This window comes from Cydia pomonella, chromosome 7 (genome assembly GCF_033807575.1).
Source record: "Cydia pomonella isolate Wapato2018A chromosome 7, ilCydPomo1, whole genome shotgun sequence".
In the NCBI taxonomy this organism is placed as follows: domain Eukaryota; kingdom Metazoa; phylum Arthropoda; class Insecta; order Lepidoptera; family Tortricidae; genus Cydia; species Cydia pomonella.
The window spans coordinates 21,609,718-21,626,355 of NC_084709.1; the positions used below are offsets into that span (position 1 = coordinate 21,609,718).

At 36.5% G+C, this 16,638-nt stretch overlaps 1 protein-coding gene across 6 annotated transcripts in view; it reads left to right on the forward strand.

Annotated features, from left to right (window-relative positions):
* Positions 1 to 2,678: 2,678 nt before the first annotated feature.
* LOC133520141 (zonadhesin-like) overlaps positions 2,679 to 16,638 on the forward strand; it is a 62,203-nt gene continuing 48,243 nt past the window's right edge. For 5 of the 6 annotated variants that reach the window (XM_061854482.1, XM_061854488.1, XM_061854487.1 and 2 more), the window contains exons 1-6: positions 11,538 to 11,831; positions 12,635 to 12,829; positions 13,361 to 13,540; positions 14,188 to 14,367; positions 15,420 to 15,611; positions 16,088 to 16,270. In XM_061854482.1, coding sequence (XP_061710466.1) covers positions 11,618 to 11,831; positions 12,635 to 12,829; positions 13,361 to 13,540; positions 14,188 to 14,367; positions 15,420 to 15,611; positions 16,088 to 16,270 — 1,144 coding nt within the window. In that variant the 5' untranslated portion in view covers positions 11,538 to 11,617. Of the gene's footprint in view, positions 3,420 to 7,166; positions 7,368 to 8,670; positions 8,851 to 10,479; positions 10,675 to 11,155; positions 11,342 to 11,537; positions 11,832 to 12,634; positions 12,830 to 13,360; positions 13,541 to 14,187; positions 14,368 to 15,419; positions 15,612 to 16,087; positions 16,271 to 16,638 lie in introns of those variants that run through there. The other variant, XM_061854489.1, reaches the window with a different exon arrangement.

Below are 16,638 nucleotides of genomic sequence, written 5' to 3' on the forward strand. Positions count from 1 at the left end.
GTAGGTATACTTGCGGAAGTATAGTTTGTTTTAGATCCGTTACATGTATGTATTGACTATTTACAGTTTATATGCGACGGATACTTTGATAAATTTATACTTTTGCTATGTTTTTGCTGTTGTAATGTTTTATTGTTTTTAGACAGCAGATGTGTCTTGCTTAGATTATTTATTATGTTTAATGTGTGTAATGTGATTTACATGAGTTTATATTGGTTCAAGGGCCAGTGTTGGAGTTTACAACAATGATGATGGCATGTGCTTTTGTATGTAAAGCACAAGCATGGAGTTTGTTTATGTACCAGTATAAACTCTGGTTGTATAGAATTTAAGTTTTCTAGACAGATGTCACATTTGTAAATAAGTCACTCTCTCGTAATCGTTTGCCTGTGCGGATGCACAATACATTTTGGAATTCTTTAATATGGTATTTTATTGAGTAGCCCACGGATTTCCATCAAAAGGTCCCCAATGTCAGAGTACCTAATACTAATAAGATTTGGAGGTGTAAAGTCTCTCCTAGTGGCTGAACCTAACATCATGGGAGAAAGTAAAGCCCACAGACTCCGTTGGTTGGGCCACCTTGAGAGAATGGACGAAGATCGGAACGTAAAAAGAGCGTACCTGGGTCGTCTAGCAGGAGGACGTCCTATCGGACGCCCTAGGTATCGCTGGAGCGACATGGTGGAGGCGGATCTGCGCGAGCTTCGAGTCGACAATTGGCGAGAGGTCGCACAGGACCGAGAAAAGTGGCGCTGTCTTGTGTCGGAGGCCAAGTCTCATTTTGGGTTGCTGAGCCAACGGAGTAAGTAAGTAAGTAAAGTCTCTCCAAGTGTCAAAATGAAACACTAAATAAATAAATCGCGTCTAGACTGTTAAACTAACAGTCTCGTAAACTAATGCTACAGAATACGTAACCTAAAGTTGGTTGATAGACAAAAATATGTCTAAATTTAATTTATATTTAGTTATATCATTATCATATCATAGCAGTATAATTTTAGTATAAATTACTTAGTCGAGGGATTTAACGGGTAGTAATTGGTTAAAAGGTAAAAGCCCGCGCGACATCCAGATCTTCCGTCGCATGTTTGGGTTTACGTCCCTTTTCATACAAGATTTGAACTGCTTGGATAATGTCAGTGTTATTTACTGTCTTGTATAACAATACCAGTAATACGTGTTTTTCAATAATAAGCTGCACTTGAATAAACAAAATTATTTTTTATCACTGATGAAAAACATGCACTAGGTAATTGTTGTTTGTTATTATAGCGACACTTAATTTTCCAGGCATATGTACGTTAATTTTTTTGTTTGTTTAAACGTGTAATTATCATTGCAGTAAAGGGAATTAGTATCCCTAATTAGATTTCCATAAATCTAAATTCAAATTCAGAACTAGGATACCTATTCTTTAATTTGCTATAACTATGTTGAGATGTTAAATGTGACAACGAAGAGTACAGCATACAATCTGTATTATAGATAAGAAACATATTTTTCATCACACTTGCTCGAAAAAGATCTTAATTCATGCAGGTGTACTGAAGAAGAAAGGGCAAGTTATGGATTGTGAAAAAAAAGCTATAACACCCTTTTCTTTTAACTAATGTCACTTATTCATACAAACCAAGTAGCATGAATGAGTTTACTTTTAAAATACTGACATTTATAATTTAATATTTCTGTTTATATTTAAAATTATTTAATTTGATTAATTATTATAGATAAGAATCATATTTTTCATCACACTTGCTCGAAAAAGATCTTATTTCATGCAGATGTACTGAAGGACAAAGGCCTATTTTGTTCCCGCGGGAATTATGGACTGTGAAAAAAACCTATAACTCCCTAGGGAGTTATAGCTTTTTAAATGTATATGGTAGTTATTCATACAAACCAAGTAGCATAAATGAGTTTTACTTTTAAAATACTGACGTTTATTATTTAATATTTTTGTTTGTCTTTAAAATTATTTAATTTGAATAATTTATCAGCCGTTTAAAATATTTTTACATAATTTTCAATCGTGACTGAATGCCGAATAAATCTGTGCCTTCCATGCCTAACCTGTCAAGAAATTACAAAATGGCGGACGAATGCTCGATATATCACCGTATTTAAGAATTATTTCGCTTGAAATTTAGTTTTTGCTACGCAAGTGTGATGAAAAACATTGTGTGTTCTCTGGGGGTAAGAATATTGCAAACTCTGGTCTTTAATTCCCTCCGGCCGACGGCTGTCGGGAATTACCACCCTCGCATCCAAAATATCACTTACCCCCCTCGTTGCACAATGTAATTAACGTAATTAATTTCAAAAATGTATAATACCGATGATATAAAAAAATTAATTAATGGCTACTTATAATTAAATAGGCGACAACATGGATTTACCGGTATGTAGCGAAAATGCTTCGTAGACGCAATACGACAACGTGGCGTGATTAGCGCTGAATGGGTTTACTTACCTATTACGGCTATCCCATATCAAAACCTAGTAAGGGACCAAGTTCTCAAAATTCGTTTTATTATATTATTTGGATGGATCCAAGGGCTTTTGGCCGAATTTTAACACACAATTAAAAGAGCCTAAAATGCTATAATTTATAGTATGATACTCATACAGATAAAAATAATTCCCAGTAGTCACCACCATCTCACCCACAAGGTATTTAGTTAGTCCTTCTGGGCATTTTCCGCAAATCGACAACCGTGCCTATTTTGCGTGTTGTTGGTAAATACCATCAAAGTTTGTTGTTAAATACCTAGTGGGATTTTTTATAGTTGTTACTAGTGGTAAAAGTGAGAAAAAAATCCAGCTGTTACCCCCGGCTATAACTTGGTGATAACTAGTGGGAAAAGTCTTGAATGTTGATAACTGATATACCAAGTTCACACCTAAAAAGAGCATTTACTTGGTATTGGAGTGGGAATATGTAAAACACTAACATCGGTGCTTACATTTTCAAAGTTGGTAAGGGGCATAAAACGTGTATTAATACAATATTATTATGTAATTAGTAATCAACCCATAAGTTAGTAATAAAAGTTAGTAATCAACCTATTCATGTACATTTGTTATAAATAATAAAAACATTTTTTGAGGCAGACACATTTTATGTTTTTATAATCTCCTGTAAAATTTGGTCGTAGCACTTACTGGGTTTTGATATGGGATAGCCGATTACCTACGAACGAAAACTGATCGTGTTATTCACGACATATTATTACATTAATTACGTGCGTTTAAATGAATTATCTGTAAACTGCAAACAACGGTTAATCTTTTTATTGAAACAAGTGCATTAATGGTTATAAAAGAGCGGAGCGCCCTTTCTTCAATTGCTGTTTGTGGCATCATGTGGAAAGCGCTTATTCTGCTCTGCGCCGTTGGCTCTGTGCTAGCGGTCGTTGGTAAGTACTGGTTTCCTAATAAATTAAAGTGCAGTGTGTTCAATAGGATTTTGAATTGTACTGAATGGCAGAATAAGTTGTGCCTTTAACTTTTAAAGAGTTTTTAATAATTAAAGAGTGAAATTGTTTTTGACGTTTTTGATGTGAAGGTTGAGATGGTATTGGGGTTGATTAAATATACCATACTTTAAATTTTGGATATTAAAGGTCTGTGATTGGATGTAATCACTGTTGTATAGAAGAGGTCTGAACTACTTTGGGGGTGTCGATAGAGAAAGGCGCATGGCGATTTATATAATTGATATTTATTATCGCAATTTTATTAGGTATGGTGCGTTCCTATGAAAATAAATCTATAAGGCATCAATTACGTTAAGCCAATTATATGGATATGAATGCGAACTCGTAAATTTTACACCGCGGGAATACATATATGCAATACAAACTATGCCTTTATTATTTGAAACATAATCAGTATTTGATGAAATCTTTATACAATATAAATTAACGCCCATACCTATCTGGGAGAATTACATTTGTCGTCGGCTCGTCAAATCAAGTAAAAACCCAGAAAAACCAAGATTTGACCCTTAATCATCTAAATTGGTACATATAATTACATCTGTGCTTATGCACTTTAATACGGTAACGATACAATAACTCGTAACATTATCAACCGAAATTTCCAAGACAGTATACACAGTTTAGGTGAGTACCTAGTTAAGATGCACATGTTAAATTCAATCTACATGAGATGAATGATACAATATCAGGAATTTCCATCGGCAATTTACTTATATCAAAATATCTGTAGAGACCTTTGTGTTGAGCAATAATCATAATATATAATAATATTGAGAATCGAACTCATTTAGGCATTTATTTGACATTAATTGTCTCATCATACATAAGATGTTATAAGCTCAAAATAGATCATACAAAATAAGTGAGCTCACTAGAGCATCTTAACTAAGATAATTCACTGATTAATCTGCTACTAATTCTCTAGGATCGCCGCAACAATGAATTCAGATTATCAAGCAAGAATTGAACTTGCAAGGGTTAAATATGCTGTCATTTGATAAAATGCAACTTGGGCGGTTATTTGTGTAAACCTCATGAAAAGGAACTTATACATATTAGCTTCAAGAACAACACCCTAGGTACTTAACTGGATTATGTCGCCAAGAACGGGAACCACTTTTACAAGTACTGCCAATAATATATTATTTGTGTACAATAAAGTATTTTACTACTGTTACTAATATTGTCGAGACAATTTAAACTCCGTCGGAAACACTTCTTCTTGCCGGGTCTAAGATCAGAGTGTCCCATCATTAACTCACTTGGCCAACTTAAACAACTACAACTTTATTATCTACATATTATCTTAACCTTATTTGGGACAACCGACTGGTCGCCGTCCAGTGGGTCGGCCCAGATACCGCTGGAGCGACAGTGTACAGGCGGATCTGTGCCAACTCAAAGCCGGCAACTGGCAGGAAGTGGCACAGGATCGGGACAGGTGGCATTCTCTCGTTTTGGAGGCCAAGACCCTCTTTGGATCACTGCGCCACAATAGTTAGTTAGTTAGTTAGTTAGTTAGTTAGTTAGTTAGGTATAATGTAACAAGAGTCATTTCCACTCGACACCCCTCCGGGAGTTTTCGACGTCTCCTTGCAAGTGCGCCGTCTCGCTCCTTCTTACTGTGACTCGCACTGTATCGCTCGCACAGGACGCGTTCGCGCCATCTCCTTCCAACGCATGGCGCCATCAGGAAGCTGGTACTGCCTCGCTCCTCTCGCTCTCGAAAGGAATTTTAAGCGCCATGCACCAACGCCCGTAGCAGACGCAGAGTGTCGTGCACATGTTGTTTGCCTGAAATCATTTGAAAGAACCACGGTAGATATCGATACGTATTGCGTTATGAGCCGTAAGGTCATGTGCCGAGATACTAGATTAGTTTGATCCTGTGTACAGTAACGTGATATTTGCTAGCATTTTATTGCCTTTAAATAAATATTGGGAAGGCAGATCATAAATTAGACCTTTCTAATTGTTGGTCTCCGTTTTGTTGTTTATTTTAACAGAGCAGATCTTTGTTTGACTACTCATCCATTTCTTAGAAAGGATACCTTTTAAACTGGTTGCAATTGCGTATCAATATTTCTAAATTATTAACACCTACTATGTACGTCAAGCTATGTTGCCATCTCAAGGTTCGATTTGAGTGCTGGTTGATGTTTATTTTAACTTATTTTTTTTATTAAATTCCGTTAACTCCGGGTAAGTGCGGTTAAGGAAACTAAATAGCATAGATAATAGAAAAAATAAAAAAAATTAAGCTTGCATATAGCGTTGTTGTAATATGAGCATTACATTTAATTCAACTAAACAATTGAAAAATGTGACATATCAATATCAATGTCATTTCGAACATCGATCGTCCGAGATAGTACTTACTTTTAATAGCAAATGTATACACTCGTACTAAACACTAATTAATATGTAAACAGGCCCTAAGGCAAGTGCATACGCCCGTAAGGACCATTTAAGATAAAAATAAATTATTGATTATCTCCGAAATGGAGTTACTTAGAATACCGGTGTCTTAGAGAAAGTTACTTAATTTAAGCTCAGAAATGCACCCTTGAAATTAAAGAAAAAAAAAAACTCATCCACGAATTGCTCTTTCCCGGCCTCTGCAATAATGTACTAATCTTTATTCTTCAATTTATTATGCGCTTATAATAGATGCGCTTATAAAGGCTGAAGGACCACTACTGTACAATGCACACATTCGTAGTCATGGTGCGCCGTTAGGCCTGATTTACATTAGAGATGACCAAGGCTTATAGGCCGGTTTATAAAATACCGCTTTATTCCGATTTTCCTCCGAACTTTTATTAGACCGGTTTATTAGACAAGCGACGTAAACATAGACACCGATATAGGAAGAACGCGGTTCTTATCGCTCTAACTCGAACTGTTTTCATAAAAACCGGTTTAAAAATAAGGGTTTTTCGAGCGAAACCGAAATTTACAAGTTTTACGCCAAGTACATGATAACGGTGTGGAAATTTAACCGGTTTCCGAGACTTAGAGATGACACGAATAGTGGTTTTGGCCGAATACCGACATACATAGGCTACGGAGACTGCTTACCATTAGGCGGGTCGTATGCTTGTTTGCCACCGACGTATTATTAAAAAAAAACGGTATTTTTCTATGAAATTCCAGTTCGAGAGAAAATGGTTTTCACTAACTAAATCTTAACAAATCACTTTGGTTTTGATGTCGATCGCTTCAGCATAATATATTCTAGTTTTATAGGTGTCGCTTTTTTGATAACAAAAAAAAAATTGTTTAGCAAATTTTGAAAAAAAAAAGGAAAACCTACAAACCTAGTTTTTCATTGAGTCAATAACATACTAAAAAATCATGGAGAATGGAAAATATTTAGAAGTAGAAAAACGTTTTCTCTTTCTGTATACACGATCATGTGGTAGGTATACTTTCCTCTTAACAACTTTGCAAGAATATATTTGAAATGACGGAGATGGCGGGACGACTTACACGCCTTCATCAGTAACTGGCTAGAAACAGCACAACAACGGGAGCTGTGGAGATCATGGGGCGAGGCCTTCGCCCAGCAGTGGGACACGACGCACTGAGTGGGCACTTAACGTGCTAACTAAAGAAAAAAAAACATTAATATTTATTTTTTAATTAATTGGTCCTCCACAGATAGTCCTCCACAGAGTCCTCCACCAAAGTGTCCCAAGAACGAGGTATACTTCAACTGCACGGGCGGTTGCATACCACGAAAATGCTCGGAACTCGGCTTCCCATTACATTGTGACAAGAATTGCAAGCCTGGCTGCGTCTGCAAGGACAACTACATGCGGAACGATTTTGGCGTTTGCATCCCAACTGATGATTGCCCATGTAAGTATTTTTTTTTACCTAGAGAACATTTTCAGCAATTTATTTTTTATTTTTTGATTTTATTATTCAATAAATAAACATCGAAATGCGCGGCCACCACTAGCTGCACGAGGTCTACTGCACCGCTGCACCTACACATTCAGCAAGAGGCCAGTCTCTCAGCGGTAAGGTTGCGAACCCTTAAGATATGGTCTAACATCACAGGAACTACCCGTACACAACATGCCTGGAAAAGGTGTATGACGAATTTCCAGTGCTAAGGTCAGGCACGGATCGGATTCACAAACAAGCTATTTTCGACAAAAGGTACAAAATACAGTTATATGAGGACGATAATTACGAAGGACTCAATCCCGGGAGCTGAGAATCTTCACTGATGGGTCCAAAACAGACAGCGTATCGGGCTCTGGAACCTTCTCAGAAGACCTGAATATATCAATCACTACTTCGCTAGGAGCCCATAACTCGGTATTCCAAGCTGAGAGCATGGGCATTATAAACGCGGCGGCTGCCATCACTGCAAGGAAGGTAGTACGACCTTCATCCGCATACTCTCCGACAGTAGAGCAGTCTTAATGACTCTAAATAGCCATATAGTTACATCCAAACTTATACACGAATGCCACGAACGACTAATGGAGGTATGTCATAATAGCAAGATCACCCTACAATGGATCAAGGGACACAGTGGATCCCGGGGTAACCATGCTGCTTGCCAGGCAAGGATCGAGTGCGGGGGCGATTGGTCCGGAACCGATTCTTCCGATACCGATTAGCAAGGTACGCTCAATGCTGCTGGCACATACAGGGAAACTACACACAGCTATTTTCTTATTTTGTATCATTCTGTAATTTGTCACTCGTTCCGTATTCGTCATGTTTGTTTTTTGTCATAACTATCTTCTTTGGTCAAATCAAAACCCGTAGCTTGTCACACACTTAATATGTCTTATTCCTTTTTCGACGAATAAAGTACGAGTGACGAATACAGAATTATACAATATATGAAATAAACGAAAAACGAATGAGACGTCCGATGCCGATACCTCTTTACCTGATATTTCGAGTACAGTCAGCATCAAAAGTAGCGGATCAAACAATGCGTTTGAACAAAGATATACCTTTGAACGTGAATTTTAGAGATTTATCTATATTTGCAAAAGTTATCCGGAATAGCAGATACTTTTGGCGCGTTTTTGCATCCGCGCATATTGATGCTAACTGTACTTATACAAAATCATCCGAAATTCTACTAGTATCTTCTTTTTACTACAAGATCAATGAATTATATTTTATCTAACAGCATGTGGAGGCGATGAAAACGCCGAGCTAGGATGCGGCAACCATTGCGGTAAAAGCTGCTCCGATATCGGCAAACCACCACGGCCCTGCCCACTGTTCTGCATGGTCAATGGATGCGACTGTAGGCCCGGATATTACTATGACCCTAATACAAAGAAATGCGTCAAACCCAAAGACTGCAGTAAGTATATCCAAACGTTCATAATTAATTTTTGTTAATCCTGTATTTTTAAACTTTAATTAAAAGTTTACACAGTCCATGAAATAAAACAGTGTCAGTTATTAAATGTGTTTGTGTATTTAAAATTTAAATGTTGCGACGTTTAATTATTACACAAGAACTCCTAAACTCTGATGTTGAACTAGTTTTGAATTTTAACTTACGTAATTTTAGTCACTAGCACGACACGTTTCAGGGTTGTCTGATTTCGGGTACAGTATAACGGTATGGTAGCGGTATAAAATTACGATACCGATACATTATACTGGTAGGCCGCGCGGCTCGGATATAAAGGTATCGCTACTGTTTTAAAATAAAGATACCGGTATTTTTTCCGTTATGTACCTGTACCTAACCGATATTATTTCTAAACCGAAAAAATTGGCTCTCAAGCGGGTTGACCTCGCCCCTCGCCCGTCGCGTTCGCCGATTCTTTACGTTGCGAAGTTGCGTCTGCGACTCTGCGACATAGGTATTATAGTCACGGTAATAACGTGATAAACGCCAAAATTAAGTGTCCATCACTTTCGATCACGCTGTACGATCAGCGTGATCAAGTGAGCAAATCCTCCACTCCAAATATACTGTACTAAGTACCGTATTAGGTCAAGCAATTTTATATAAATTGAGTTCAACCAAATATACTTTAGCGAATAATTGCTTGCGTTGCGGTCTTTGCGCTAAGTAGGACGACGTTAAAATAATACATACTATTATATAATAAGGCGCGGGCGGCTTGGCAAAGACTTCTAACCTGATAGGGTACCTTCATGAAATGGTTTAGGTACCCGAACAAATAACGGTACCGTTATTTTTCGGTAGCGAAATAAATTTATTCGGCTACCTGATTACGGCTAAATGATTCGGATTAAATCAGTCTGACGTCATACCGTTATATAAAGGTATCGTATTTTTCGGTTATGCAGTCCCTTGCATGGTGACGTTCAGGTGTATTACTGCTGCGACGTTGAAGCGGGCGCTGTCTCTGTCAATTCTTTGGAAAAAAAAAACGTCACTACGTTTGTAGCCGAACGCTCAATCCTTCACTCATTGTATCGGAGAAATTGACAGTGGGGTCAAAATTATTTTCGCTCTCTTGTTTTTTGTCCCCAAAAAATATGACGGAGTGTAGCTTTTTGTATCAGATAAAATAATAATGAAAAATAATTCAGCCTATATACGTCCCACTGCTGGGCACAGGCCTCCTTCCATGCGTGAGAGGGCTTGGGCTATAGTCCCCACGCTAGCCCAATGTGGATTGGGGACTTCACATACACCTTAGAATTTGTTCGCAGATGTATGCATGAGATATAATTATTTTTTTAATTTTTCTTATGTAAATTATAATCTACAGACAGAAATACATGCTATTGCATGTGCAGCGCTATTGCACTCGACTGTTTTTATTTATTTGATAGAAGACACAAATACAAGCGTAACAGAGTGGTCAGAAACAAGACAAAGAAAGAAATAATCTTAATGTCACCTTCAGAGTGCGCTTTACTCGATATTAGTATGACTCACAACAGGCTAAATTATATTACAAAAATATTGATCGGCATTAAAGCTCTTGTTATTTGTTTATTTTAGCACCCACATGCCCTGCCAACGAAGAATATAGCACTTGCACCAATGGCGGCTGCGTTGCACGAAACTGCAGTCAACTTGGCAAACCGGTGCCCTGCATAAAAATTGACCCCAAATATTGCATCAAGGGATGCGTTTGCGTAAAGGGCTACTTGAGAGCCAAAAACGGAACTTGTGTGCCAGAGTATCAATGCAATAGTAAGTTACATTTTCTGTTGTACATAAGACTAGCCTTTACCCTCGATTTCCTCCACGTAGAAGTCCTTGAACACTTTCATCCAAAAAAAATATTAGCTTTAAGGTGCAGTCGGGTAACTTCGAAAGAGGGGTAGTTTTGGAAATAGCCAATATCAACTAAACCAAAAGCACTTCATACTTAGTAAGGCATCTTGCTTACCGCTGATACAGTAAAAAGAGCTTTTAAATCAGTAGATATGTGCAATTTTCAAAATTACCCTACATTAAGCGTTTAAGTTTGAGGTCATATCTTCACCGGTAAAGGGTTGTGTGTTATCTGTCTTTTTACATACCTACTTAACGGAGCTTATACGTAGGTTAGCCTCCATAATTATGTCAAACCAAAGAAAACACTATTTCTACTGAGTTGCTTCGTTTTAAAACACTTGACTCGTTTGGAAGCAAATGACTTACTTTCCTAATGTGTATCTATTTTGCACAGACTACCCGCACCCCCCAAGATGCCCAGAAAACGAAGAATACTCTAACTGCAGCAGTTGCTTGTTGACACGATGTTCTGAACTGGGTTTCCCATTGAAGTGTGATAATTGCAAGCCAGGATGCATTTGTAAGGGCGGCTTGTTACGAGCCGATGATGGCACCTGCATCACATCTGACCAGTGTCCATGTAAGTACCGATAAATAAAAAAGTAAAAAATTTGCACACTCTTTTGTTGAGATCTATAACTATAGTTGCTGATTTGCCTATAATGTAATGTTTTTAAAACAAGAAACAGATATTGTGATTATTATTGTAATTATGATCTTTCAACTGATATCACAAAATGACCTTTATTATTTGATTCTAGAAAGTAGTTCTTTTTATATTAATGCAACTACAGAGATTTAGGTGTTTTATAGTTACTCGTAGAATTGCTTTTGAAACTAACTCGGTTCGTTTGCTATGAAAGATTATTTATGTATCGTTTTACATACAGCATGCGGCGGCGATGATAACGCCATACGAGGATGTGGCACTTATTGCAACCAAAGGTGTTCTGACGTGGGTAAACCACCAAAAATTTGCCCCCCAGGTTGCATATACAATGGTTGCAAATGCAAGGATGGTTACTTTTATGATTCTAATATCAAAAAATGCGTTAAGAAAGAGGACTGCAGTGAGTATTGATTATTTTATAAAAATAGAAGTTTTTCTATAAGGATAGAAATGTTGAAGGTACCTGATGAAAAGTGTTCGAAGCATACCGTTTGTGACGAATAACGCAAAGAATTTAACTTCAATAAAGGACTTCATATTTTTTGCTTATGTAGTACATAATTTGCTGAGAAAACAGAAACAGGTATTTGTTTTTTAATAACATTTACTTTCAGACCTTATTTTGCTGTTTACTAATGTAAAAACGAATGATTGGCACTATTTTTTTATTCAAATTTTACAAAATTACAAATAACAATTATTTGATAATATTAAATGTTTTGATAAATAAATTACATAAAATTTTACTTTGAATAACATTTTATCGTCAAAATTGTCAAATGTTGATGTATACTGGATCGAGTGCTTGTTGGCTCTGCTAAAATATGCGTATACTGGAGTATCTTATATCATAAGCTGCGATAAATTTTAGGATTCCATTAATGCACACATATGTAATCGAAGAGATTTCGCTAGAATAAATCTGAAATTTTATGGAACTAATTAACAAATAAGAAAGTTATGTTCAACTGTACCTTTTAATCGTTCTCCTGCAAAATCCTAATTTTGCACTTGCCTCATTATACTTAATAGGTATTGATTTGGCAATATCTCAATATACCTAATATTTTTCTCAGAGATCGTTTATTTCGTATTACGTATCAACGTCGCCTCCCCCTTGTACTCGGAGCGGGGAGAGGGGAGCGGGCGGGGAGTTACCCCAAGTATCAGTATTAGTATCAGATTTCATTACCTTAATTTTAGCACCTATTTGCGGTCTTCATGAACAATTCAGCTCTTGCATCAATGGAGGATGCGATCCACGAAACTGCAGTCAACTTGGCAAACCGGTGCCCTGCATAAAAATTGACCCCAAATATTGCATCAAGGGATGCGTTTGCGTAAAGGGCTACTTGAGAGCCAAAAACGGAACTTGTGTGCCAGAGAATCAATGCAATGGTAAGTTACATTTTTTCTTGTTCATAGATAAAATTAAGGTGTATTTAGGTAAGTAAATACGAATACATTCAGATTGTCGTCAACTCCAGATCTCTAATTTTATTTAAAGAATTATTGTGTGATTTCTGGAGATACTTTACCTTCTCAAAGTAAAGTATTGCAAAATTTATCTGAATTCACTTTATATTAGAAGTCAGACAAACCACACTATTTTTATTTACACACCAGTACCCCTAGTGTAAATTTGATCGACATCATAACGTGACGAACGCGTTTGCGTTAAGTCTTATTTTGTATAGGATTTTGAGTTTCCAAAACGTCCCGCTTGGCGCGCTCTTTCTAAATCCAATACAAAATGAGACTAAACGCAAACGCGTACGTCACGTTTCGAAATCGAATTTATTTCCACTAGGGGTACTGGTCCAGTCGTTGTATAAAACTCACATTGGCTGGTGTTTTAGAATATCAACATCTGTTTGAAATTACTAACATGTCATATTTGTTTTACAAATAACTATGTATTATCCACAGTGAACCCCCCAATATGCCCTAAAAACGAAGAATACTCCAATTGCAGCAGTTGTATGGTGAGACGATGCTCTGAATTGGGTTACCCATTAAACTGTGATAAGTGCAAGCCAGGATGCATCTGCAAAGGCGGCTTACTACGAGCTGATGATGGTACCTGCATCCCATCAGGCGATTGTCCATGTAAGTAGCTATAAATATTTAGAAGCAAAAAAGAGATCTCCAACTCTTTCTATGAGACCTATAATGCACAAGTTGCTCATTTGTCTGACATTGAGCAGGCCGATATAAATTGAGTTGAATTGAATTGAATTGAGTGTATTTAGCTGTTTCGTACATATTTAGTGCCATTATTATAGTTGTTGTTTAGTCTCATCGTCCTATGATGGGATCTTGAAGGAATCGAGGAAATTCTACAAATATTATATGTACATACCTACTTATACCAAATCACAAAATGAATACAAGACTTTAACGACCGTTTTTTGATTAAATGAATACTTTAGAAAATAATCACTCCGGAAAAAAATGGGTCCATGAATCCAAAAACATGACAAAATTCGTGAAAGTAGCGCTTAATAAAGACAGTCACTTAAAACTATACCGGATATAATCAGTTAAGCCGATTTTGAATTGTCGCAAAAAACCTTAACGTCTTAGTAAAAACCGTAGGTCGTAAAAAGAGCTATGAATGTCCCTTTTGCTTGTTATAATACTTACATAGCTAGGCGGATATTGTGACGGACGGGTAATGGAACCCTACACTGAACATGACCCGAAATGCTCTTGGCTGTTTTTTTGTTTTTAATTATTTTCTTTTCATTTTACAGCATGTGGTGGCGATGACAACGCCGAACAAGGTTGTGGTAGTTATTGCAACCAAAAGTGTTCTGACGTTGGTAAACCACCAGGACTTTGCCCTATTGGATGCATATACAATGGCTGTAAATGCAAGGATGGTTACTTTTATGATTCGAATATCAAAAAATGCGTCAGGCCAAAGGATTGCAGTAAGTACTAATATTTTTTTAAATTAATATCAGAAGTTCTTCGTTATCTTAAACTGTCGAGGTCCTGAATTTATCAATTTTCTTTCGCATAATTGGATCATACTCCGATCCATACTTTTTGTACTTAATGGGAGATTCCAGCTTTTTGTATTATTTTTTTTGTATTTCTTGTCTAATTATAATTATTTAATGTCTAATAACGATACTTTTACCTAAATTGTTAATTGAAAGTACCCTCAAAAAGTAACTTAATATTTAGTCTTTTTTTAATACACAGTATGTATTTTACTTTCCTCGTATTCGAAATGAAAAGCACAGTGTCTAACTCACTACGTTCGAGCGCCAAACTACCTCGACAGAAATGAATGGCTTTCCTCCCTTGGTTAACAATCTACTAGATATTATTATACCACTACAAATTTTATCCGATGATGATTGCCGTTAAATATACATTTATCAAATGAATGTACTTGTATTAAAGATTTTTGCAATAATATAGTAGTTATAAGACAAGTGTGTTGTTTATTAGTTGTATGGAACTGTTAAGCTGCTGTTTCATTTTGGCATTATTTATTCAGGCGTTAAGCGTCACGTTTGTAATGAAGTTATTTAACTAGTGATACATTTATTTTCTTTAAATACCTCGAAACAAAATATAATCTGCATGTCGCTAGGCCCGTCGGATAACATAAAACGGCTGACAACATGAACTTTTTACTTTTTATCTTCGGATATTCCGTTAATATAAACCCGGGAAAAGGCTGTCTGTCCTATTACGCTTCACTAGATAATAGTAATGAGTCTGCAATCTTTCAATATAACAAATTTCTCAGAGATCCAAGAAAAAGGACTCTTTACATTAACTAGGAAAAACTGACCGAAAACTGAATGACGCTCAAGACGTGCCACTCATTTGCTTTATTTTGGATAAAGTTTTACCCAGCGAAGCGACGAGCAGATGGATGTAATGAAATGTCTACCAAATGGTCATACCGACAAGATAAGGCACAAACCAGATTTTACACGAAATAAATATTTATTTTATCTTTTAGCACCCACATGTGGAATTAACGAGGTACTGAGCTCTTGCATCAACGGATATTGCGGCCACAGAAATTGTAGCGAACTCGGCGGACCAATATTATGTGTGGACCCACCTCCTGGCGGGTGTATCAAGGGCTGCGTCTGCGCCGATGGATATCTGCGAGCTGATAATGGAACTTGTGTCCCTAAGGACCAGTGTGGTAAGTATTTGGTTTAGTTAAAAAAAAAAAAATTCTTGAGTGTATTCTAGTATAATAACCACATGGATGAGTCATTCAGCATAAATCCATAGATATAGTTACCAAGTACATGGTTCTTTAGTTTACTTTTGAATATTATATAGCTATTAAATTGTATACTTAATTCCATGATTATCCTATTATTTCATTTTTTTAAAGTCAATAAATTAAGGTATAGTTTTAACGATTTCCCGACCAATTGCACGCAAGCAAAGACGGGCAGAAACGAATAATGCATTTCATACACACTTACCCCCTTAATATTCATAAACGTCTACTAAAAATGACAAGCCGCTAATAATCGTTTGTCCCTTTTCGACGAATCGGTATGATGGAAAGGGACAAACGATTATTATCGGCTTGTCAACTTTAGTAGACGTTTATGAATAAGGGAGTAAAAAAAGAAAATAAAGTACTAAACATAATTTTGGATACAGGTTGTGGCGGCGATCCTAACGCAGAGAAAGGATGTGGATATCATTGTGGAAATACTTGTACTACTTATTCGGTTATACGTCCCATTTGCCCACGCATACCTTGCAAACCTAATGGTTGCGAGTGTAAAAAGGGCTTCGTGTATGACATAAATCTAAAGCAATGCGTCTTACCAAAGGATTGCAGTGAGTAACAATAACAATGTTTCGTAATTTTAGAGATTAAAGAACATTCTATGATATTGATAGTTTAGCTTCTAATATCCTAAACTTTTGAAAATATTTAAGAGAGAAATATAGCACGTAGTCGGCATACAAAAAGAGAAAATGTTTTTCAACTCCTAAATATTTTCCGTTAAAATGAATTTCCATCTAAATAATTTGCAAAAAAAAAAAATTAAGCGAAACTTATAAACCTAAAATATATTATGCTGAAGCGATCGACATACAAATCAAAGTGATTTATTAAAATTTAGTTAGTGGAAACCGTTTTCTCCCTAATTGAAATTTCATAGAAAAAGTACTGTTTTTTCGTTAGGATCGCAAAGCTATTC